This window comes from Scardinius erythrophthalmus (assembly GCF_964197995.2).
Source record: "Scardinius erythrophthalmus genome assembly, chromosome: 4".
Lineage (NCBI taxonomy): Eukaryota > Metazoa > Chordata > Actinopteri > Cypriniformes > Leuciscidae > Scardinius > Scardinius erythrophthalmus.
This window is the reverse complement of record NC_138224.1, coordinates 21,041,039-21,067,742: the sequence shown is the minus strand read 5'-3', so window position 1 is coordinate 21,067,742 and position 26,704 is coordinate 21,041,039. Positions and strand designations below refer to the sequence as shown.

The following is a 26,704-nucleotide window of genomic DNA, read 5'->3' as shown; positions in this document are numbered from 1 at the left end:
GTGACCAGACATTTATCTTGAAGAATTTCAAACCATCTGTGCCTTTTTTTTTTTTTTAGATATTTAGTCAGTGGATGCTAAAACATGGGCAGAAAGCCAAGAATGCATGCAACAAGCATCTAGTGTCCCTTATGAACTCTATAACTCTATTGCAGTACCTTACATTTCAGCTTTTTTTTCCTCATGAAGTATTCATGCATTATACAATAACCCCCTAATGCAAATGTCATGAATCTTTTATCAGGTTGTTGTATCCGTGTTATGATGCTAAGTTTATGGCTACATCTGGGCGTATGAATGGTTTCATTAGGCTGTATAAAAATCAAATTCACTTGTTATGTCTCGTGTAAATGTGCCATGAAGTTTTAATGAAGATAAATCATTACCCTAGCTTTATCTGGGTATTAAGTAAAGTTTCTGAAGCAACACTTTATTCTAATCCACATAACTCTCTGATCTTTTGAATAAGGTCAGACCTCATTAACTTCCTCTCTTAAGGGTTTTCTGGAGCGCCTGCGTTATGTAACAACACGAGATTGACTCATTTGGGCACAATCCGTCAGAATGCAAAAACTGTTTAGAGATATTTTCCATAGCACAGAGATGATGGAAACTGACATTTGCATAGTGTTTTAGTGCAAAGCAAACTACATGAGGCAGTCGACTTCACCAAGAAATCTCAAAACTCGCAGTTTGCAAACTGAAGTCTCTAAAGCATTTTCTGTAATCATATACAAATTCAGGCATTTTTAAAAATATATATTTCAATTCAAACACAGTAGATGATTTGAGAGAAATTAGCTTATAATAATTTGGCATCAAAAAGGCATCATAAACGGTTAAAAGGCGTGTACAAATTCATGTTTTCATATTTTGAAATATGACTTTTCAGTTGTAAATTGCTTATGTTGGATAATAATCTATCTCAAATTCTAAAACAAATCAAATGACAGTTTGTAGTCACCAATTTGTTTTTAAAAACCCAGCCTCATTTTCATTGCCAAAAGTTAAATATGCTTGTATTGTAAGAAGCTGTATTGTAAACTTTTACTCTGACTAATATCCATTGATAGATGCAAAGTCAACAATAACTGCTAAATGTACAGTCTGATATACAATCTGTTCAATGTTTGTTGACTCGATAATTTAAATTCCATTTGAAATAATTTAAATGTCAAAGCAATGCTTCATGAATCCAATCAATTCACTGTCAGTTCAAATATTCACATATCGGATACTGAATTAAAATGGGCTGTCACCCAATATTTGTTAGTGTTGTTTTTTTTTTCTATTAAATATTCTTGTCTTTAGCTTAGCAGCATGTTAATGTTGGAATCAAACTTAACTAAAATTAAAACTAAAATAATTAAGTTGAAGTACTAAATTACTAAAACTAAAAAACATTTAATCTAAAAAAAAAACTAGTAAAAAATAAAAGCACACGACAAAGTTAATAAAACTTAAACTAAAATTAAAATAATGACTGAAAATATAAAAATAAAAGCTACTTGACGCTGTCACTTATGAGGTTCCATTTTTTAGGTTTTGTGGCAGGTTTTGTTATGTGTGATTGTCTTTCATGTTATGTGAATGTGACCCAATGATCTTCTATTCACAGGTAGTCACTGTGTTCCCGTGTGTGAGATTATAGCGGTTCAGGAAAAGGAAGATGACTCTCCCTGTAAAGACACTGGGAAATGGCAGAAGGTTCCTCAGAGCCCAGTGGACTGCCAGCACGCTTTCACAGGTACACCAGCCTAATCAGACTGTCATCTGGTCCATGATAACAGGGGAATACATAGATTAAGTTTGATCTACTATGCTGTGAGTGTATTATCAGAACAAGTTTGACCATACAGGTCACCTTTTACCTTTGTGTTTCTCTGCAGTGTTCTACATAGAGAGGACGAGGCAGCACTGCTGGCGGTGCAGCAATGTGACTTTCCATTGCTCTGATCAATCCCTGTGTCTGCTCTGGGTCCAAACTATTAGGGAGCAGCTTGGATTGTTGAGTGCGTCCTTACTACTAATTTTTGGGTCATTTTCTATTACAGAAAATAAACTATAGCAAACAAAATAAGTTATTGTTATAGGTTGGTGATTTTCACGCCACTGTACTCTGGTGCTCTTCACATGTCGGTCAAAAATGACCTATTTTTATTTTTTTTTTTTGTCAATTAAATGAATGTACTATATTTTAGTTTCATAATGTTTTTTTATTATAGTGTATTTTTAGGTGATTTTTGTATACTAAATTATTTTTATGCTGTATTTCTAATCCATTTATTCACTTTTTGATCATAGGCCTGAAAATGTAATAACTCGTAAATCTTGAATGCTTTAGAGCGCAGACTTAAGTTTGATCTCTTTTCAAAGACGACACTTGGCAGATTGTTGCTGAAGTGAAAAAAAGTTTAAAAAGTAAACTTAAATAAAGTTACAGAATTGTACGTGTATTGTTTTGAAAAATGCACAAAAATCTGCAAGAAAATATAAACAAGTTGTGTTCCAAATTTGAGCATGATATCTAAAGAAAATTAGCTTTCAGTAAGATTTTGTTTGGCTGCAGTACCAAAAATCTCCTGTTCATTTCCAATGCGGTCATTTTTGACCACGAAGAGCACAAGTGTGACTGTTTTTTACAGGACCATTAAACCTTTTCGAATCATGTTCATTAATTTTTTGCTTTTTGTTTTTTGTTCATATAGCAAGTGCCAAAACTTTTACCAAGTTTTGTACCATTCCAAAAAAAAAAAAAAAGTAACATTTTTCGGTCTCGCACTAGAGGGTTAAGTGTTCATTGCTTAGTGTCCATTATGTGTAAATTTACCATAAATACTTTTTTTTTTTTGCATTATTGCCACACATCTGGTACTGTACATAATTAGTATTATATATTATGGACACTAATTGCTTGTTGACATAACACGATGATAACTCTCTTCCTTTCAAGATGGCATTTTTGCCATTTTTGTTAGTTGATCTGTTTCTATTGAAGCTGTTCTGTGCAGTGCACTGTTGCTCCGTCCAAAAATCGTGAATTGCTTTTAGTGTAGTTTAATTTGCATTGAGTTGTGCCTAAATCCTAGACTGGGATAATAATTGTACATTTTAAATAACCCAGAATATTTATTTCCAAAATAAAACCTAAGTAACATTTAGAAGTGTTTTGAACGTACTACTATGTACAAGTGCAGTTTTGGTCTTTTCTGTATTGTCGAGTCAGATGAAGTTTGTCAAAAGCAACTTAATGAAGTAGTTTTGCCAACCTAGAAAGACTGTTGTCAAACAACTCACTTTTAATGCTCTGCCCGCCTCTAATTCCACAGCCAATCGACCAAAGAGGTTGCTGGTGTACATCAACCCCTACGGAGGAAAACAACGCGGGAAGCAGATTTACGACCACAAAGTGGCCCCCATCTTTTCCCGGGCTACCATTTCCACCGACGTGATTGGTGAGTGCCTGTCAGCTGCCTGCATTAACATTTAAATAAAAAATGAGCTTTTATGCTTCGCAATAGATCTCCGTTGGCAAATGGCCCTACCTGCCAACCCCTCCCAGGAATATGATTTTATTTACAGCGCCATCTATCACCCGAGCTGGGCATAATGCAAACTGTGATAGTCGATAAACATAGGAAGACATCCATTATTTATTAAGTTTGAAAGAGAGGAAGACCCTGGGTTGGTGTGAATATTGGCTGTTAGAGCTGAGGCTTACAGGCTTACTCAGCAGTTGCTTGAGGGTCTTTCTTTTTACGGCCATGAGAACATTTCGTAAATGGTAAAGTACATGTCTGGCTGGACAAATACCATTCAAACCAAATCATTAGAGGAGCCAAACAAGATGTTCTGCCGACGGTTTAATAAGCTCCATACATCACCTTTGGTATATATCATCAACGTGATCCACAGGGCTCTGTCCTAGGCCCCATTCATTTTCAACACATCCCTCCGAGTTACGGTTTTACATCAGTGCTGATGGTAAAGAACCGGTAATGAAATGTACCAGGGATTGTTTTTCACCATGACTTCAGCTTTATCATTTGATGCAGCTGATTGATGGTCTCCATCAAGCCAGCAGAAAAATGCAATTTAACTGCCAGATGAACATAATGATGCGATCCCCCCCCTTGCTCAGCCTCGCTGTCATCGCCCTGTTAACAATTGCTTTTCCCTTTCGTTTCTATAGTTACAGAGCGTGCAAATCATGCCAGGGACCACTTGAAGACAGAGGCTGATCTGAAGAAGTATGATGGGTGAGTGGGCATCCTGCTGGGAGATCGTGGTCGGTGTGCGGCGACTCTTAATTTGCCCAGCGAGGAAAGCGTCCTCTGCAGCAAAGCTCAGATTAACATTTGCACATCAATGCACATCGGTCTGGCACTGCGGCAGATGACGGCTGGCAGCTTGGGAAATGACAATTTAAAGTAAAGTGGCTTTTGGTGATGACAACATGGATGCTGCTTCAAACCTGGGCCAGACGCTAGATTCAGAAAACAACTGTTGCCTCTGGATCTTTCCTGTACGTTTTAGCAGTGCTGTCAAAAGTACCGACTTCGGTACCAAGTCGGTACTGAAATTTAAAAAATGTGATGCTTTGAGCGCTGTTGAGCGGAATCATAAACACCTCTGATTGGCCATTGTGTTCACGCGCTCATCAAATATGTCTGTGATTGGCTACAATGATCAGCGCTTCAAAAACTTGTAAATATATATCAGTGACGCTCTTTACCGAGCGCTTACATACAGTATACAGATGGGAGAGTTTGAAAGCAGGCGTCTATTGGCGGACCGGTCCTCTGATAGACGCCTGCTTGTGCTTTCAAAAGCTCCCGTTTTTAAAAAAAACTTTCAAACTTACGTGTGCTCTCAAACGCTCCCATGCGTTGATCATGGTAGCTAATCACAGACATATTTGATCAGCACGTGAGCACAATGGCCAATCAGAGGCGTTTACGATTCCGCTCAACAGCACTAAAAGAGTAAAAAATAATAATTTTAGTACCGACTTGGTACCAAAGTAGGTACTTTTGACAACACTACTTTTTAGCATGCATTTATGTGAACAACAGTTTAGTGACAATCCACCTTCAAACAGAAAAGCTGTTAAAATGCTGTAAAATCATAAAATACACTTTCTCAAGCAACAAGAATTCTGTCTTACTACTATTTCTACTGCTTAAGGCCGTGACACACAAAGCTGACGATCGGTCAAAGCCAGGCCATTGTTGTGCGTTTGTCAGCCCAGTTTTTGCGATGTTGGCACTAGTCGGACTCCATTGGCTGCTTTTTGGCCGATAGAGCATGTTGAACTCTTACCTGAGCAATATTTTCATTACAACATGGCCGTATGGAATGAAGAGTTCTAGTTTCAGTTTACCTTTTTTAATGACAAATATAGACTACTGACACCTACTGGTGTATAGTTATAGTATGGCAAATGGTTATTTCCTCTCACGCAGGTGTGCTAGTGCTAGTTAGAACATGCTAGTTGGACGTTGGCTGTAGTCTTTGTGGTTAAAGCACAAATTTGGGAACCAGATGCAGGTGACGCGAGGTGGCAACACATTCTGCTTTCGTTGCCGACTTTCATTGCTAGTTTTTTGGTGATGCACTTCCTTTGGAATGCTGTTAAAATTTTCTCAAGTGTTTCCTTAAGCTAACTTGCTTTGGTTAGTTGTTTAACATCTGTGCATCCTTACCTTGTACACACTTAAATCTTTGAATTGTGATGTCACATAAGGCTACAAATAGAGGGGCTAGACTACCTACATCAGTGCTTTGTTGGTACTTTTGTTGGTAATCTGATCAAGCCAACACTCCTTCTTTGACTCAACTTTTAGTCACACAAATGAAAGTTATTACCTTTTGTTTTTGCAGAGCATTTCCCAATTTTTGTAATATGGCCAGATTTAATTAATTTGCCAACAGGAGGGGCTTTCGCACCGGAGGAACCTTTTCATAGTTCCTGGAAGTACCCAGATTTTGGCATGTTCGCACTGCAGGAACTAGGAACGATTTTAGTTCTAGGAACACCTTTTGGAGGAACTAATTTAGCTCCTACTTCAGAATAGGGTCTAAACCAGCACTATAGGAACTACCAGTGACGTTAGTGTACGCTGATTGGCCGAACGCACGTGAAACACTGGCACCTGCCAATTTTAAAAAGCCGTGTAAACACACAGATTATAGCCTATATTTTTACTCCATAAACTAACTCTACGAACATGGAAAACAGTGATAGATGAACCTCTTAACCTCAACGCTGAGGAGAAAATCCAATGCAACGTTGAGGGGACCAAGAGAAAAATTATGTATTTCTGCTCAGCTAGCAACACTGGATATGAACCACACGGCATACGCTAATACCTTTTCATATACTGTCTATTTTCTGTGTATAACAGTTCTATCTAATAACGTATTTGAAAGGACTGTTAGACAGATCGAAAACTAATGAACACTGAGAATGCGTTCTTAGCGCTGTAAAAATAAAGGTCACAACAACAAGCGCGGCTCACGTCACTTCAGAGTTCCTACTGGCGGGGCGATTGCAACCAGAAAATGTTCCTAAGGGAACCATTAGTTCTCGGGGAACCATCCTGGTGGCTAGTTCCTAGAACTACCCGGTGCGAAAGCCCCTATGCACCCTATCTTTCAATACAGATACTGTTGTTTTAAACAAATCAGTGTTTTTCTCTGCAGTGTGGTGTGTGTAGGAGGAGATGGCATGTTCAGCGAAATTATGCATGGCCTCGTCTCCCGTATGCAGCGAGATGCGGGTGTAGACGAGAACTCCATGGAGGAGACCCTTGTTCCATGTGGACTTCGCATCGGCATCATTCCTTCAGGTTAGTCTACAGCAGAGTTTCACAATCCTGGTACTGGAGCACGTACCCAACACATGCCCGTCAAGTCATCTTCATTTATATAGCGCTTTTAACAATGTAGATTGTTTCAAAGCAGCTTTACAGAGATAAGCGTATAATTTAAGGTAACAGAGATTGTTTTGGCTTTATAGCGGTTCTTTAATAAAGTTATTTTCCAGCTAAAGTTAGTTTTGATTGATTTGCTTCCGTCGCAACGATCAGCTTGTGCCTGTGGCCTGTGCCTGTCCCTTATTCGACACCCAATTCAGTTCATGAGCACTCTTTTAACAAGCTGATGGGTTTAATCTGGTGCGCTATATTAAAGAGGCATCCAAAATGTGCACTGTTGGTAATGCTCCAGGACTGGGAATCACCTGTCTACAATCACAAATCTCAGAGTCTGTGTGCAGCCAGGACAGTTTTTCAGCATGAATTTCATTGCTTTTTCATGCACATCACTTTTTTGGCAGTGTTCCTGGAAATATCTGTTGCTCACGGTTCCATTACATTTTGTTTTGAGATATTTCCAAGTCATTGTAAGTTTTACACCTGCTCATGGGCACAGCTGCATACTGGAGGAGAACGGCGGGAGATTATAGCTCTCTTTCAAAACCTAGTGAGCCTAGAGAGCATGTTTCCACGCCATAAGGTGCACTCCTGGTACAAAGGCATTTTTAGATAAATTCTAGTGAGCCATTCACACAAAACATGTCGTTGCATTCTGTGTGCACTTTTTTTTTTTTTTTTACGCGTGGGACCATATCCATATATCGGCCATCATATCGGTATCGGCCGATTTATGTTAAATTTTATTGCGATCGTTATCGGCCTGCAAAGAAAATTTGGCCAATATATTAAAGCCGATAAATAATGGATTATTTCCTTCAGCTGAGACTCTTCAGATGCGTACTGTTTGCCATGATGGTTTTGAATTGCTTGAAATATGATTGGAATCACTTCAAAAAGGAAAATAGTTACTGTAAGTGCAACGTGCAGCGCAAGTCTGTCATATAATCTACATAAAATTATAATGAGAACATCGTTATAATTGTGTGACTGGGACATGATGAATATTTTGTTTTTGTAATCAGGCTCACAAAAATTATCTAAAAATTTGGATTTAGATTTATCGGCTTTCAAATAAAAATAATTATCGGTTATCGGTATCGGCTAAAATTTTCAAATCATGTATCCCAAGTTTTAATGCATCCTGATTGACACCCTAAGGACCTTTTTACACAGTTTTCGCGTCGGCTTGCTGAAGAGATGCTCAGGACACACTCTCAGACCCTAATGTTTTTACCATTTTGGAAGGAGGAAACTTTACATATGTGGCTTCAATAACCAGATGCATTTAAACTTGACCAGTTTCGCCTGGAATGCGTCTCAAACCTACTCCTGAAGTGGTTTGAGCGATCAGATTTAAATCCCTCTCGAATGCGTTTCAGAGGGCATTTACACCTGGTCTTTTCAAGATCAGCTATGACCAGAAGTAAACAGGCCCTAAGACAGCACTTCATGTATCCTATGTGGATCAGAAATGTTGACTATATACACACTTTCCCCAAAAAAATCTCACTGACCCCAGACATTATTAATAAATGAGCAGCCTCAACAAGCACAAGAAGAATAAGTAAACGCCTTTACAAAAGCTCTGACAGCAATTGATATCTTAATGACTGTGGCCTATCGAATCGTGTTTTCTGATATTACTGTTTGCCATATAAACCTGACAATGTCGAACCCTTAAGAGTCCATGTTGTTATCAGTCACGTTATCAGCGTGTGTAATTCTGTCTATTTATGGCCTTATCTCACGTTGTCCAGACACGCAAGGACAAGTGACAGTTTCCAAGAACATCTCCTGGTCCTTTATCTTGCACTGGTGACAACTGATCTGAACAACAGGGGAATTTGAGACACACCTTTGACTTCAATGTCTAGATGAAAGCATCATCATTTATCATGTTAATAATGTTTTTTGGCCATCTAGCATGGAAATACCCTGTTTCTTTTTTATGTGTACCATGATTTTACCATGTACCAAGTTGTTACTATGGGATTTTTAGTTTTTTACATTTACAAATGCCGTTTTTGACATGTTGAGTTTATATATATATATATATATATATATATATATATATATATATATATATATATATATATACCAAGTTTTTATAATGTTTAATATAATTGAATACATATAATTCCATGATACATTTTCCATGTGACATTTTCTTGATTTGACTCTTTAAATAATTTAGTATCTTTTTAAAATTTTAATTAAATGATTACATTGATCATTTGTTTATTTTAATTATTTAATTCCAATTACATGAGCATTTAATATTAATATATTTTTGAGTATGTAACATTATAATACCAAGGTTTTACCGTGTTTTTATAACACTTAATACATATAATACCATGGACTTTTTCTTGATTTAATTGTAATAAAATTATGAATTAAAAATCAACTGTTTAATTTAAATTCTACAATTTACTTTATTTTGTTTATTTTTTGGTAGTACAACAATATTCTTTAAAGTACAATAGAAATAGAATGGTATATGAATATGGCAATTGTTCAGTACCATGTTATATATCAGAGTACCATGGTATCTAATACTATCACTGTGTAATGGTACCGCCACAGTATGGTTTTATCATGATATTGATCCAAAAACAGTGTTTATTTTATTTTTGTCCCCTTCGTGAAAACAACAGTGGAAATGTGAATTAATTAGTCCGGCACATTTGCAGTCGGAGTGTTTTTAAACCTTCAGCCTCATGCTTATATATAAGCAATTTGAGGAAGAAGAATTAGATTAACAGACCGGCATATAAGAGATAGAAAGAGGGCTGAACTCATCTGAAATCTCATCTCTCTATATAACAGTGCCCTGCAATGCTTCAGCTACAATCATTTCAAGATCGCAAAACTTTATTCTCACAAGGGGTGAATGGAGCAAAACCTCCATTGGCTTGTGATGTTTGGTTAGCGTTCACAATTGAAGGTTAGATTGCGGCTGCCCCCGTATGCCTCTGAAATTGAAAAAGAAAGTGTGATTTTCATACGTTAACCTTCAGAGTGAATTATGAGAGGATAGATTTAGGCCATTTCTGAACCCCTGACCCATGAAATGTGTTTTTTGAAACAGGTTCGACTGACTGTGTATGCTACGCCACAGCTGGCTCAAATGACCCTGTCACATCAGCACTTCACATTGTTGTAGGTAAGTGGGCAACTCTATATCTGCCTATGATACATATATAGTACGTATATTTATGTGAATTTCTCTATAGCATTTGACAGTTAGGGCTGAGCAGAATGACAGTGTATATATATTATGCAAGGGTAGAAATGTGTCAACTAGTAGAGATTCTGCTATTATGTTTTTAACTCAAGTGAGCAACTTGTCAATCATTTGTAAAGATTTTTTTTTCCGGTTCGTGTCCAAGTTCCAAATGAAAAGAGATGATAATATTTTCATTAAGTCATTGATTTAAGGCTTTTTTTAAGGCTTTTTTTTTTAAGAGCATATCTTCCCTTGGCTTGTGACTTCAAACTGATTTCAAGCACTGATTCAGTGATTTTTTTTTTTATTTTTTTATTTTTTTTATAGCAAATATTATAATAATATAAATACTTTGCAATAATAATGTCCTTTGTTATCATTATTTGTGGGAAATGGATCCGTAAGATTTGTAATGTTTTTAAAAGAAGTCTCTTCTGCTCACCAAGGCTGCATTTACATGATTAAAAAAAATTTCAGAATAATGCCAGTGGTTCCTTAACCTGTAACCAAGAACACTAACACACACACCGACACACAGCTTTTCCAAGGTTGGATTTGGCCAGGCTCTAACTATAAACAGGAGAGTCCTCTCAAAACATCAAGATAATGCGTTCTTTCTCTCAAGGAGAGCTACACTTTAGTCTAACTGGAAAGTAATGCTTTAACAAAGAAATGATCCCTTGAACTATTAGCTTCAATGACCCCTATTCTCTAACACAAAACAAGTCCCTATTTCATTTCTGGAAACCGGGCTAAGTGAGCAAGCACTGTTACTGCATTCAGATATCAAATACAGACATTAAAGAATACATAAAAAGAACATTTCAGTAATCACACTGGTAACTTCTATAACAAAGTAAAATCTCCAGAGAAGTTATTCAACCCATGTGAAATTTAGAAGGAAAAATATTGATTAATACCTTGATTATAATCACTCATTACATATACATTGAAGCAGGAGTGGATTCCAATCCACCCCCTTCATGATCTTTCAGAAATCATTCTAATATGCAGATTTGATGCTAAAAAAAAACCATTCATTATTATTATGTTGAAAACAGTAAAAAAAAAAAAAAAATCTGGATTCTTTGAATAGAAAGTTCAAAAGAACAGCATTTATTTGAAATTTAATCTTTTGTAACATTATACATTTCTTTATTGTAACTTTTGATCAATTTAATTCATCCTTGATTCATAAAAGTATTGATTTCTTTTCATTTTTCCCCCAAAAATAAAATTATTCCCACTGACCCCAAACTTTTGAACTGTAGTGTTTAATTTTACAAAAGGTTTCTGTTTCAGATCAATGCTGTTCTTTTGAACTTTCTATTCTTCAAAGAATCCTGAAATAAAAACGTAAATACTGTTTTCAACATTGATAATAATGAGAAATGTTCAAAGCATCAAATCATCATATTAGAATGATTTCTGAAGGATCATGTGACACTAAAGACTGGAGTAATGATGCTGAAAATTCAGCTTTGATCACACGAATAAATTACACTTTACTATATATGAAAATATAAAACAGCTGTTTTAAATTGTAATCATATTTCACAATATTACGTTGTTGTTTTTTTAATCAAATAAATGTAGCCTTTATTGAGCATAAGAGACTTCTTACAGAGACAGACAGAGACAGAGATCTAATTTTACAGTAATATGCACTATTCTCAGATGTGACATATGACGTCATCAGTTTGTGTTGACTTTTACCACAGGTGATTCTCAGCCAATGGACATCTGCTCAGTGCACAATGAAGACAGCTTCCTGCGTTACTCTGTGTCACTGTTGGGTTACGGGTTCTACGGAGACGTGCTGACAGACAGCGAGAGGAAGCGCTGGATGGGCCCGGCCCGTTACGATATCTCAGGTACGCAGGAAAATCTCTCAGGACTGAAATAGGCATTTCTTGTCTGTCTGCAATTTGCAATGGAATTTTTTATTATTTTCTCCCACAGGTGTTAAAACGTTTCTGTCACATCGCTACTATGAGGGAACCGTGTCCTTCTTACCCGCTGAAGGAAGCTTGGGAACTCCGAGAGACAAAATGCAGTGTCTGTCTGGGTAAATTATGTACTGTGTCTTTTGCTTAGTCATAATACGATCCCATTAATATGAATCAGGGAGCAAACATGAACACAACATGACAGAACATGTAAAGTTAACCAACTAAGGCTGATCATCTGATGTTATTGTAAACTACAGTTTGGAGACAGTACATTTTTTAAATGTTTTTTAAGAACTCTCTTGTGCTGATTAACTTACTCCAATCTTCAGTGTCACATGATCCTTCAGAAATCAATCTAATATGCTGATTAGATGCTCAAGAAACATGTATTGTTGGAAACCGAGATACATTTTATTTTGTATCTTATTCATAATGTCTAACAACAATCTAACTACATCACAATGTCTATACTGTCATTTTTTTATCAATATGAGTCTTTGCTGAATAAAAGTATAAAAAAAAATGGCTGATCCCTAAATACAGTCTAAATATTTTAATATAACGACTAAATATCATTGTTCCTACTTGTATTTTTAAACCATGACTTGATTAGTTTAAAATAGAAAAGTACTTAATGTTAAACATTTTGTATATAATTGGCTATAATTGATGTTTGGTTAAATTGATTGTTCCTTCGATATGTATGTGTATACAAACGCACTACAAAAATGGTTTTATATATATATATATATATATATATATATATATATATATATATATATATATATATATATATATATATATATATATATAACCATTTATGAAGTGCGTTTGTGGCTATATTTTGTTCTTCTCTGTTGGCAACACTTCTTTCTGTTTGACTTGCAGGTGTAGTATCTGTCGGCAAACCTCGTCTGACAGACTGGTCAGCAAAGATGAAGACAGTGTTTCTGATGCTGGTGAGCAGCGTTTGGGAATACTCTCTATGCCAATGTTTAACTGAGCTCGGGCATTGACAGGAAGTCTCATATCTGCTCTGTGGTAAATGCGCCCACCCACAGTACAGGCCAACAAAGTGCATTTTCAGCCGTGATTTGTAATGCCCCCATCTGTCGGCTCGACTGGCACGCTGTTTGTGAACATTAGGCCAAATGGTTCAAGCTGCCGCCCGGCTGATCATTTAGAGAGTGCACACGTACACACACAGCATATTATCTCTGCCTCACAGCAGCCTCCGAACAACTGGCACCTCCTTTACCCAGCATTCTGTGTGTTTACCCTGAGCACTGATAAGTGCTGTTTACAGAGACACACTCACTGCCCTCACAGTCCCAAATTGGCATTTGTGCGTGATGATTTCCTGAATGCTTTTAGACCGCGTGGCATAAATAGATTCTTGTGGGACGAATGATGTAAACAGGACAAAGAGAGTCAAGGAGTCAAGGGCCCTTCATCAGTGAGCCAGTGTCACAGCTATACATACATAGGAAAAATGAAAAAGTAAGTAAGGTGATTGTAAATCTCTATTTAAAATATGAGTGATTTGCCTGTGGAAAACTATCACTAGTGTGTTCTGAGATTTCAGGGTGTTCTGGGTTGTTGCTTAGGCATTCATAGCCATCCACAGTCTTGGAAAAGCTGAAAATATTGGGGGATTTTATTTAGTTTGTTTTTTTAATCCAAATAATTGAAATTCATTCATTATACATATGGTCAGAGAATACACTTACTATCAATGTTGGGGAAAGTTACTTTTAAAGGCAATCTGTTACAATATTGCCATACTCCCTTAAAGTAAACTTTTTTATGTAATGTCATGTGTTATGTTACTTTGCATTACTTTTTCTCACCTGGGCTGGGCTTCCTTGTTTGTTTTTTAATAACAAATATGTTTTTGCCAAATGTTAAGGCCCTTTAACCTCAAAAGTGAATTAGATAAGCAAATTTACTCCTGTACAGTAGAGGGCGTTTCTCAAATAAACCTTTCAGCTGTGCAGACACGAGAAGAAAGTTCAACACTCTTACTTCAGCAATAAAAACAAACAAATTAAACACACTTGTGATCTTTATCTAAAGTCATTTGTGGTTAAATTGGATAATTGAAGGTCAGCAGCAAAGTCATTGGTTAAAAAAGTGAGATTAAATACATAGTGTATTTGTATTATTTGACATATTTAATTATTGCAGCAGGTTTGCGTAATATTCTACGTTTGCATTTCACTGATTCTTCCCCATATTGAAGAATACTGAATCTGTTTTTGTGCAAGTGCGATGAGTAAATTCATGCTCACATTTAGTCTAGAACTACAAAAACCATCATGTTCACACACACACAGCGCCTCTGCCCTTACTCATGATTCCTCTCAACATGGAGACTGGAGAGTGCCAGTCAATAAATGGGAAAACCTGCATTACTCATTTGAAAAAGCAACTTGGATATGTTGTTGTAAATTTAAAAGTAATGTTACTTTACTAGTTACTTGAAAAAAGTAATCTGATTACTTAACTTGCATTACTTGTAATGCGTTACCCCCAAAAACTGCTTACTATACTAGAAGTCTCACATGATGTTGTTGTATTTCAGAGTGTCGGGACACGTGGACGGTCATCAGGGGAAAGTTCTTGGCCATCAATGCCGCCAGCATGAGTTGTGCGTGTCCTCGCAGTCCTAAAGGTCTGTCGCCGTCAGCACACCTTGCAGATGGTACTACTGACCTCATCCTCGTCAGGAAGTGCTCCCGAATCGACTTCCTGCGCCACCTGCTGCGGCACACCAATAAGGATGACCAGGTACCTGCTTTATCTACAACAGAAAAAAATCAGTAGAATTATGGTTTTAATGAAAGAGAAGCAAATCCATTCCTTTTTAATCAAAGTCTGGGAAAAAAACGGCACTCTTTAACCAACACACTTCAAAAAAGTATCCCCGCTGTCCACCAAATGCTTACTATACATGTTGTATTAATATAGATTCATATGTATTTAATTAAGAGCAGGGAATCTTGTTCTTTGAAGTACGTTATCACAGCAGGGTTCCCATGGTCATGGAGAACCTTGAAAATCATGGCAATTTGTCTAGTCTTTTTCCATTTATGCTTAACTACTAAAATATTAAAATGTCTAGAAATTACTCTTTTGTGAGTACAATGTCTATCAAAACTATCTTTACCCAGTAATTACAAATATTTGGAAAAGTCATAGAAATTCATTAGCATCGGAACATTGTAACAGTCCACATTTCAAATGCCCCTAGTAATTTATTTATTTAAAAACCAGTAGGATTTATATTTAGGATAGAACTAACCTAAATCAGTGCACTGATGTTACAGACCTTAAATATTGATTACATTGATTGTAAGAATACACAATATATTAGTTTATTTCTCATCAAAGAAATAATTCTTGACATTTTTATTTGTAAATAAATATACAGTATACAGATCCCAAATTTCCTTTGAAAATATACCAGATTTCATGTTCAGTCACAGTTGTTAAATGAATCCTTGTCAGAACAAACACTTAAACTATCTTTCAGAAGTTTGGGGCCAGTAAAGTCTTTTTTTGCTCACCAAGGATGCATTTGTTTGATTAAAAATACAGTTAAAACAGTAAATACTTGATATTTTTCAAGATTCTTTGATGAATAGAAAGTTCAAAAGACCAGCATGTATTTGAAATATAACTATTTTTTAACATTAGAAATTGCCCCTATTTGTCGATTTCATCTGTCTTTGCTCAATGACAGTATTATTCTCTCCCTCTCTTAAAAAACCCTTTGAACGGTAGTGTTTAGTTGATATTTGACTTGTTCTTCTCTTTTTCTTTGAACAGTTTGATCACTCTTTTGTGGAAGTGTACCGGGTCAAGCAGTTCCGATTCACCCCCAGACATCAGGAGTGTGATTCCGAAGTGGACCTGAGAGAGAGAGAGAGCGGAGCGGGAGGCAAGCGATTCCTCAGTCAGATCTGCAGAGAGCACAGAGCATGTGGCTGTATGCCTTCCCAGAGCAACTGGAACTGTGATGGAGAGATCCTTCCATACACTGCAATTCAAGTCCGGTAGGACACACCCCTGTCCAGATACACCAATTCTTACATCTACATTTAGGCAGATACTTTTATCCAAAGGGCCTTGCATTGCATTCAGAGTATACCTGCTTATGAATTCATGCATTTGTGAATTGAACCCGTGATCTTGCGTAGCCATCGCTATGCTCTACTGTTTGAACTGCAGACACTTCCCTTGAGTGATCACATGCCTATTCTACCAAGACACACCCCTTGAACTCCCCTCCCCTTAAGTTTAAATACGACAACTGGGTCACGTGACACTTTTAGTACCTTGCATTAAGGACACATAATATACTTTAATGCGCATATACACTAATCCAGATACATTTGGAAACGCAACTTTTTCTGTACATTTTGCCACACTGAGGCAGCATTTTTTTTGAAGTCGATAAATTAAGTGGATAAATTAATTTTAAAAAATTACAATTTTGCGTTGTAGTGCATTTAGGTATTTTAAAACGATAAATCTTGTTTTGTCATCTGACGCATATTGTAACGATAGATATCTATGTTTATACCAAGCAGCAACCTTCCAGTATCTCTCTTGAATCTAACATGGAAGTGACTTAATCTGCAATTCATCGACTGGCCGTTAGAGACAGGCTGCAAAAGAGAGTCAATCCCATAGACCCCGCATGTTAAAATGCCCAACTTTACAGCAGAAAAAATAATGTGTTTACAGCCTGATAAAAAAAAAAAAAAAAAAAACGGTTTTGGTCTATACAGCTAATTTTGCCCTTCTTGACAACTGTGAGGGGGTAAATATTTTTATAACTCATCCGTTTAAATTATATTAAGCCTTAAAGTTCTGCATAATTAAGGGCGTGGCCACTTGAGTGACAGGTGTATTGTCTCTGCTGTCACTACTAGCTTGTCTGCTGTCTGTTAGCCGTCACCTCAGCTAATCCCGCCTCTTTGCCCATTTTCGTTTTTCCGGGAGAGACGCACTACCAAGATGGCTACGGCCAGCTCCGCCCACTAAGGGCTTCAAAAATGCTCTTCAGAAACGCACAGGTGACGTCACGGACACTACGTCCATTGTTTTATACAGTCTATGGTGACACCGCTATGTGCCTGTTATGTGCTATTCACTTTCACAGTGTTGCTAAAGATAAATGTTACGTCTAGTCTTCATATTAACGATTAATCAACGAGCAATTAATTGTAGATGATGATAATTTATTCAATAAAACGTATCGATGCTCAATTAAGCAAGGTCATCATTATAGTTTTGAGGTGTGTGCGGCTCATGCTCAAAACACGTGCAGCAGACACATAAGGAATTAAAGCTGCAAGCAGCGATGAAAGGGCCCTCGCACCCATGCCATCAACACTCGGTGGCTTTAGAAAGACAGAGCATGGTTGGGAAATGTACATTTAAGGAGGTATGTATAGTAAGAGTATGTCAAAGTCAGTTACAAAATGTTTTGTATAATGGTGATAATAGCATGCTTCATGACTCAGCTAAGTGTTGCTAGCATGTTTAGTCTGTTCCTAGCATGCTTAGTACACAATAATTATGTGGTTAGTACTGCATTACTGTGTTAACCATGTCAGTTTCTGTTGCCAGTAGTGGACTATAACTGAATACGAGCATGGATGTGTGTTCAGGACAGAACTCTTATCAAAAGTGTGAAGTTTGGTGCAAATTGGACATTGCCTTCTTGAGTAACAACAAAGTCATGTTTCATTGAATTAGCATTCTTTAGCACTTAGCTAAGCATTGTTAGCATGTTTTAACATGTTTCTAGCATGTTTAGAACTCAATGGCATTTTTAACATGTTGCTAGAACGGCATCAACGTGTTAAACATGTCACTTCCTGTTGCCAGTAGGTGGCGCTATTACTATAACTGAACATTCTCATGTAGATGTGTTCAGGCCATGACTCTTATCAAAAGTGTGAAGTTTGGGGCAGATTGGACATTCCATGCCTGAGTTACAGCAAATTCCTATTTAATTGCAATAATAGCATGCTTTAGCACTTAGCTAAGAGTTTGCTAGCATGTTTTAGCATGTTTCTAGTATGTTGTTAGCATGTTTAACACTTGCTGGTACTTTTTTATATGTTATTAGGAGTCCATAACAGTGTTAAACATGTCACTTCCTGTTGCCAGCAGGTGGCGCTATGACTGTAACTGAATATAAGCATGGTCATGTGTTCAGGACAGAACGCTTATCAAAAGTGTGAAGTTTGGGGCAGATTGGACATTCCATGCCTGAGTTACAGCAAATTCATATTTAATTGCAGTAATATCATTCTTTAGCACTTAGCTAAGTGTATGCTAGTATGTTTTAGCATGTCTCTAGTATGTTGGTAGGATGTTTAGCACCTACTGGCATTTTTTTATATGTTATTAGGAGTCAAGAACAGTGTTAAACGTCACTTCCTGTTGCCAGCAGGTGGCGCTATGACTATAACTAAATATGAGCATGGGCATGTGTTCAAGAGATAACTCTTATCAAACGTGTGAAGATTGGGGTAGATTGTACATTGCCTTCTTGAGCAACAACAAAGTCCTGTTTCATTGAATTAGCATGCTTTAGCACTTAGCTAAGTATTGCTAGCATGTTTTAATATGTTTCTAGCATGTTTAGAACTCAATGGCATTTTTAACATGTTGCTAGAACGGCATCAACGTGTTAAACATGTCACTTCCTGTTGCCAGTAGGTGGCGCTATTACTATAACTGAATTTGAGCATAGACATGTGTTCAGGCCATGATTCTTATCAAACGTGTGAAGTTTGGGGCAGATTGGACATTCCATGCCTGAGTTACAGCAAATTCCTATTTAATTGCAGTAATAGCATGCTTTAGCACTTAGCTAAGTGTTTGCTAGCATGTTTCTAGTATGTTGCTAACCTGTTTAGCACTTGCTGGCTCTTTTTTATATGTTATTAGGACACCACAACAGTGTTAAACATGTCACTTCCTGTTGACAGCAGGTGGCGCTATTACTATAACTGAATATTCTCATGTAGATGTGTTCAGGCCATGACTCTTATCAAACGTGTGAAGTTTGGGGCAGATTGGACATTCCATGCCTGTGTTACAGCAAATTCCTATTTAATTGCAGCAATAGCATGCTTTAGCACTTAGCTAAGTGTTTGCTAGCATGTTTTAGCATGTTTCTAGTATGTTGTTAGCATGTTTAGCACTTGCTGGCACTTTTTTATATGTTTTTATATGTCCACAACAGTGTTTAACATGTCACTTCCTGTTGCCAGCAGGTGGCACTATGACTGTAACTGAATATGAGCATGGTCATGTGTTCAGGACAGAACGTTTATTAAAAGTGTGAAGTTTGGCGCAGATTGGACATTGCCTTCTTGAGTAACAACAACATCCTGTTTCATTGAATTAGCATGCTTTAGCACTTAGCTAAGTATTGCTAGCATGTTTTAACATGTTTCTAGCATGTTTAGAAGTCAATGGCATTTTTAACATGTTGCTAGAATGGCATCAACGTGTTAAACATGACACTTCCTGTTACCAGTAGGTGGCGCTATTACTATAACTGAATATTCTCATGTAGATATGTTCAGGACAGAACGCTTATCAAAAGTGTGAAGTTTGGGGCAGATTGGACATTCCATGCCTGAGTTACAGCAAATTCCTATTTAATTGCAATAATAGCATGCTTTAGCACTTAGCTAAGAGTTTGCTAGCATGTTTTAGCATGCTTCTAGTATGTTGTTAGCATGTTTAGCACTTGCTGGCACTTTTTTATATGTTATTAGGAGTCCATAACAGTGTTAAACATGTCACTTCCTGTTGCCAGCAGGTGGCGCTATGACTATAACTGAATATGAGCATGGTCATGTGTTCAGGACAGAACTCTTATCAAACGTATGAAGTTTGGGGCAGATTGGACATTCCATGCCTGAGTTACAGCAACTTCCTGTTTCATGGCGAAACATCAAAATTTGTCAGGCCGCCGAGGACCCGCCCTTCGACGAAAACTCAAGATCTTCGCAATTTAACGTCGCAAAGGCCTTAAGATTACACTCACCAAATTTGAAGATGATCAGATTAAAACTGTAGGAGGAGTTTGTTAAAGTATGAGGCCTGAAAATGTCAAAAACTGCACAAAAATCTGGGAGGAAGTTCAAAATGGCTGACTTCCTGTTGGGTTTAGGGCTATGCTCCAAGAGACTTTTTTGTAGGTATTAGGTCATTACATGTATGTACCGAATTTCGTGCACGTACGTGGAACGTTGCGGGAGGCGCACTCCGTTGAACTTTTATAGGTGGCGCTATCGAGCCGTTTTGCCCTGTCCAATTCTGAAACCTATATCAGATGTAAATTTTCGCCAGTTCTGACGCGTGTGCAAAGTTTCGTGAGTTTTCGCGCATGTTTAGGCCCTCAAAAATGCAATTCAATGCGGAGAAGAATAATAATAATAATAATAATAATAATAAACAGAGCAATTCCAAGAGGGTCCTCACACCATCGGTGCTCGGGCCCTAATAATGAAGCGAGCACGGCGTAGTTACGTATTCTAAATGTATTAATATCTCCCAGCCATTCAATGGATTAGGTAGGCTAGCCATTTATTTCGAAATATAATTAACCAAGGGTCCAAAAAAACGTCCAAACAAATGATTTAACTGAACATAAGAACTACTTGTGTAAAAGACACAATAAAAGGACATAGAATAAACAACAATTAATAAGAGCCTGGTTGATGAGTGATGATTTTTTTTATTTTGACGGCGCTGAGAACGCCAGCCATAGCCTGAGCACATTATTATTGATCGCCTTCTCTGTGTTTATTCGTTTACAATATATCTAACAATCCTGTCTAATACGTTATTAGATAGAACTGTTATACATTGAAAGTAGACAGTATATGAAAAGGTATTAGCGTATGCCGGGTGGTTAATGTCCAGTGTTGCTAGCTGAGCAGAAATACATAATCATGTTTGGCTTGGTCCCCTCAAAGTCGCGTTGGATTTTCTCCTCATCCTAAAGGTTAAGAGGCTCATCAATGTTTTACATGTTCATAGAGTTAGTTTGTGGTGTAAATAAATAGACTATAATCTGTGTGTTCAGCTTTAAAAAAAATAATAATTTAAATGGCGGGTGCTGGTGTTTCACGTGCGTTCGGCCAATCAGCGAACACTAACGTCACTGGTAGTTCCGGTAGTGCTGGTTTAGACCCTATTCTGAAGTAGGAGCTAAATTAGTTCCTCCAAAAGGTGTTCCTAGAACTAAAATCGTTCCTAGATCCTGCGGTGCGAACACGCCAAAATCCGGGTACTTCCGCCAATAGTTCCAGGAACTATGAAAAGGTTCCTCTGGTGCGAAAGCCCCTTAAGTTACAAAGTTGTCTCTTTAAAGGGACTGCCCAAGTGACAAGCTGCTGTACCCCTAAAAGTACACATTTTTCTGACAGCGTAATGACCAAAAATTAAAATGTGCATGCGGTGAAAATGAGAACTCTTTCACTGTGCCATGTTTCAAAAAGGAAAGAGTGTGCTATTATATTTTTAATGCACTAATTACTTCAAGCAAGTTCTAATTGTCATTGTAATGAAGGGGTGCGGACGTCCATGCCACTCACACTGAGACTTCCCCGTAAATCTAAGAGATGTCACCATGTATGAACAGTTTTCAGAAAATGTTCCTCCAACTCAAAATGAACATGCTTCACTGAAGTGACAGTCGATTAGTGAAAGCTTTAGTTTAAACGTTGAGGTCTCATGAGCACCAGATTGTCTCAGCACTAGCATGCTAAACAGGGTAAATAAATGGACTTTTGTGTTCTGAGCCTGTGCAAAAGATGCTATTAAAATTAAAAAACTCCCTCCATTGTGCCTGCTGAGGAGGAGTTCTCCTCCTCGATACAGCATGACAGCTCGCCCGAACGCATCATTTCCTTCACGCCCCATTGTTCTGTGTCAACAATGCGTAGCAATGAAATGCTCCTAATTTAATGGCCCTCTCACTGTTAAAGGCTCTCCTCCTTTAATTAAAATAGAAGTCCATTCATTTATTCCATTTTCAGCTTCAGTAATTGTTTCTCGAATGAGTAAGCAAATAACCTGTTGAGATAATTGATGATGATACCACGGCCGAAAGAGGCAATCGCCTGGCACTGAACTCACCTCCTGAGTATTGAGTGGAATTAGAGGAAATTAAAGAGCCCCAGAACCTCCTAATAGCACATGCATTAAACTGCAAAACTTTTTACTCAACACGACAACGCATTTATTGCTTACCAGCACTTGCTCGCACTTCTTTTTACTCCAGGACACAACGTATTAGTGGTGTTTGCTAAAGCAAGCATCAATTTTGCTATTGCAAATAGTTTGGGATTTGAACCAACCATTATACTTCAGGGTTTCTGCGAGTCTTAAAGTCTTATTTGCCCTTACACCCATTAAGGCCTTAAAGTCCGCGTGAACCGGAAGTTGCAAAGGACTTTTCTCCAGTGTTGTGACGTATTTCCCAGTGAAACGGAATATTGAACAGAGGGCAGGGTTTTACTCTAGCGCTCCTCCTCTCCATCTCTCGCTCATAACAGACTAACGGTTTGAGGGGAGTGGTTAAGCGTTTCCCAACCCAAGCCGTCAAACCTACATCATCAGAGAAGGAACGCCATTCCAGACCGGAAGTAACTTTTCAGACTTTGATTAAAGATTACGACGGCAAACCATTTTTTTCTGTGTATTAACTTGCACGGATTAATTTTTCACCACAAGACTAGTAATATGCGCTAACAAAGTAAATGGGGCCAATTTTGATTTCAGTTGGACTTTAAAATGGTGTTAAATCAGAGCAGAAAGTCTTAAATTCATAAAGTCATGGCATTAAATGTTGCATGCATTGCAAAACATAAATATCTTCCTCAGTATTTTTGTAAATTTTTCCAATACAAATATCTAAATGTTTAAATCAAGATAAATTTACTTTAAATGTAAAATGAAGTCTTGAAAAATGTAATAAAATGTAAGTCAGTTTATGCTTAAAACAAGAACAAATATCAAATTAAGCAAATTTTTCTGAGCCCATTTGCGGATATTTGTTATTGTTTTAGTCATAAACTTCATTTTGATCAATTTCACAGAAAACAAGACTTCATATTTTGTCATTTTTACTGCTGAAGTTTTAGGAATCTTTAGATATTTATACTGGAAAAAATGGAGAAATTCTGAGGAAACATCACTTTTTTGCTGTTTGTTCAGAAGGTACTGGAAAAATTATTTCCATATTGTATTGTTTTAAGCAAAACGATTCAAACTTTTTTATATATATATATAAATTAATTAAAAAGTAACATCTGTTGGAAGATGCATTTTCAAATTCTAAAGTGTTTCTTCTTAAAAATTATTTTTTTTTAATTCCTAATAATCCCTTCAATTTATTTCTTACATTTTCTTAATTTTTTATTTATTTTTTACCTTAATATCTGTAGAAACCCTGTACTTAAATGTTTTGTAAAATAGTTTTTAGGTACCTAGACTCGTTGGAAAAACCTATTCTCACAAAACGTGCCTATACACACAATTCACTGCATTTTCCAGTTGAAATGAACACTAGTGGCCTTTTCACACAAATTAATCATTTTACCATAGGGAATGATTTATGAACAAATGCATTTTCACATTTGTACCAAATAACCAGCTCCAAATGAATGCTCTTGCGATGTGCAGCGCTCGGTACGAGTCCAATGAAACACAATCTCAAAACTCAAAGACTTGTCAAAGCAAGCTTAATGCCCTGGTTGCTTCAGCAAATGTGTTTTTATTTCAAGTTTGCTTTAGTGTAGGTGGGATGGTTAGCATTAACCTTTTAGCGCCACAGACCAATTCTTTCACAAACTGCCTCAATATGTACAAACAACCAACATAATAAAAGATTGCCAGATTCACGTTCAAACATATCCGGCTCTTAGCACCACTCACTTTTAATGTGTCACAAAGTGTGTAAACGTAATAACATTTAGCTGAAATGCCGCCTCAGGGACACATTTCCAATATGCCTGGGCTGCTTTTTATCGTGTTGTTTTTTTCCAGTGAATTGACTTTTTCTTTCTTTCTTTCTCTATCTCAGGGTCCACTGCCAGTTGATCACGCTGTTCGCGAGAGGAATCGAAGAGCAGCCGGTGTTTGAGGACCCGTACACTCACTGTGCAATATAGATCTCCATAAATTCACTTAAGAAACCTCAAGCTGGAACATGAAGGATTGAGATTCTTTGAATGGGAGAGTCACCTTCGGCTCAGTACAATGTCATGCTGTTATATCTAGATAATCCTCGTGAATATGCTTTGGAAACAGAGCTGGAGTCAACAGCATCTTCATAGCATCTTTATACAGGCTGTATTTGATTTGTTTCGGATAGGATTAGCTGTTTCAGCTAGGCATTGTTATTGCTTTTTTTTTTTTTCAGCCCTTGAAGTCCTTGAAGTTGCTGGTGATATCTCTTGTTATGTGAGACAGCTTCCAATTGTCGTCGTTTGTCTTCCACCGCGATCAAGCTGGTCTTGAGAGTAGCGTTAATTGAATTCCAAAGTTAAATTCTTGGAACTGTGAACTGTTTTGGTTATGAAAACATTCCTCTTGGTAGCACCTTTGCTGTTTTTTCTAGATATAAAGCACGCGAGGTGGTCAGCCGATAAAGATAATGGTATACCAAAAAAAGGTTGTGGTTTGTGTTCATAAAATAAATAAAAATCAAAATTCTGACATTTAACTAAAGAAGTTCCAAACAAATTTTGTTGTTTTTGGCAATGTTGTTATTGTTAACTAAAAAAGAATCAAAAATGTTTTTGGCATTTAAAACAAATCTGAAATAAAAATAAATATTAGATGAAAAACTAAGTTTTGAGTTATGATAAGTACTAAAACTAAGACTGAAATAAAAATAAATTCAAGCTACATAGAAATCTTTTAAAAATATATACTAATAAAAATGACAAAAACAGAAACTGCGTTTTGGCCGTTCATTTACACAAAATGCCTGAAAATGCAAACTTTTGAAAATGGATTTCAAAGTGCAAGTTTTTGAAAACGATACTTTTATCATCTGTGTAAACTACGAAAACGTGAATTTGCGAAAGCGGTGACGTCACACGCATTACGTGTTCAGTCCGTAGGAGTATAGAGTTTATTTACAAAGTGACATCGCCAACTACTGGCCTGGCATCAATAATACATCGTTTTTTGTCGTTTTCGCGGATCCGTGTGAACTTGTAAACGTTCCCTTCGGTATATACAAACTTGTCATGTTCTATTTGGTTACGATTATTATTTTGGAAAAAAGTAGCTACGACATTGTTAAATCTCTCTTTTTTTGTGTGTTTTACCAAACGTCATACAGGTTTGGAACAACATGGGGGGTGAATGAATGGCAGAATTTTCTGTTTTTGATGAACCGTTCCTTTAAAAAGATAGCATGAAGTAACATCTATCATGTAAATAGTGTAGCCTACATCAAATCAAATCTACACAATTAGTAACATCCTGTTATTTATTTAAAGGCAACATTTACTGTTATTATTCACGTGGAACATCCAATCAGTATGAATCCGCTTCTCATCTCTTAGATGTTTGACCGACTCTAATTCTAATTTTTCCACTCTTACTACGGTCTGTTTTGTTTTCTGGACATTTCATGCATGGAAATGTAGCATTATGGAGCAGGACTACAAGAGTAACACTGCAGGGTCAGTGTACATACAGTGTTCATCAGACAGAATGTAAATGAAAATACGGTAGCGCTCTTCTGTGCTCTGGTTGCGTCCCACCCCCCGAGAATGTTTCCTCTTTATAATGAATTCTATGTTTGTTTCCTCTGCCGAGGTCTTATTTCTTCTGAAATATCTTATTGTTCTTGCAGTATCAAAGGATGAAGGAGTTTATGACAGACAGAGAAATTGCTTTTCGCCGTAGTGCATGTCAGCTGCTTTAATATGCATTTTTTTTAAGTTGTTCCTTGAGGTATGCTAGTGATCGAGTGTTAGTTTCCCATGATGCATCTGTAGAGGATACACATGTTCTGTAGCAATTACAAACAAAATGTGCATGTCCTTCATAGACTGGAAGATTGTATAGAAGCTTCTTTCCACCACATTAGAAAAAAAAAATCATGCTTTGGCAAATTATAATTATTAATTGTAATTATTACAATTATTCATTTTGATTTTATCTCATTATTATGACTAAGTATATAATAATTTTGGATTTTATTCCATAATTAGGATTCACCCAACTTTTTGTTCTTAAAAAAAAAACTTTAATTCATTGTATTATTTCTCTTAATTTTTCTTGTCGTATTTATGACCTATTGCTAGTTTTAGTCATAATAATGAGATAGTCAAAATGATGACAAAAAATTGGCAATAGGTCATAATTATGACAAGAAAAATTAAGAGAAATAATACAAAAAAATTTAAGATTTGTTAAAGAACAAAAAGCTTAGGTGAATCCTTAATTATGGAATAAAATACAAAATTAGTAGATACTTTGTCATAATTTTGACTATCTCATTATTATGACTGTCTAAT

General features: G+C 36.8%; 1 protein-coding gene across 1 annotated transcript in view; it reads left to right on the top strand.

The window, feature by feature from the left end:
* Positions 1 to 26,274, top strand: part of cerk (ceramide kinase) — a 37,357-nt gene extending 11,083 nt beyond the window's left edge. Inside the window, exons 2-13 of the mRNA XM_081364159.1 lie at positions 1,619 to 1,747; positions 1,890 to 2,012; positions 3,330 to 3,455; positions 4,193 to 4,259; positions 6,706 to 6,851; positions 10,030 to 10,104; positions 11,889 to 12,041; positions 12,130 to 12,235; positions 13,008 to 13,078; positions 14,704 to 14,909; positions 15,951 to 16,177; positions 24,250 to 26,274. Coding sequence (XP_081220285.1) covers positions 1,619 to 1,747; positions 1,890 to 2,012; positions 3,330 to 3,455; positions 4,193 to 4,259; positions 6,706 to 6,851; positions 10,030 to 10,104; positions 11,889 to 12,041; positions 12,130 to 12,235; positions 13,008 to 13,078; positions 14,704 to 14,909; positions 15,951 to 16,177; positions 24,250 to 24,337 — 1,517 coding nt within the window. The 3' untranslated portion in view covers positions 24,338 to 26,274. The remainder of the gene's footprint in view (positions 1 to 1,618; positions 1,748 to 1,889; positions 2,013 to 3,329; positions 3,456 to 4,192; positions 4,260 to 6,705; positions 6,852 to 10,029; positions 10,105 to 11,888; positions 12,042 to 12,129; positions 12,236 to 13,007; positions 13,079 to 14,703; positions 14,910 to 15,950; positions 16,178 to 24,249) is intronic.
* Positions 26,275 to 26,704: the final 430 nt, after the last annotated feature.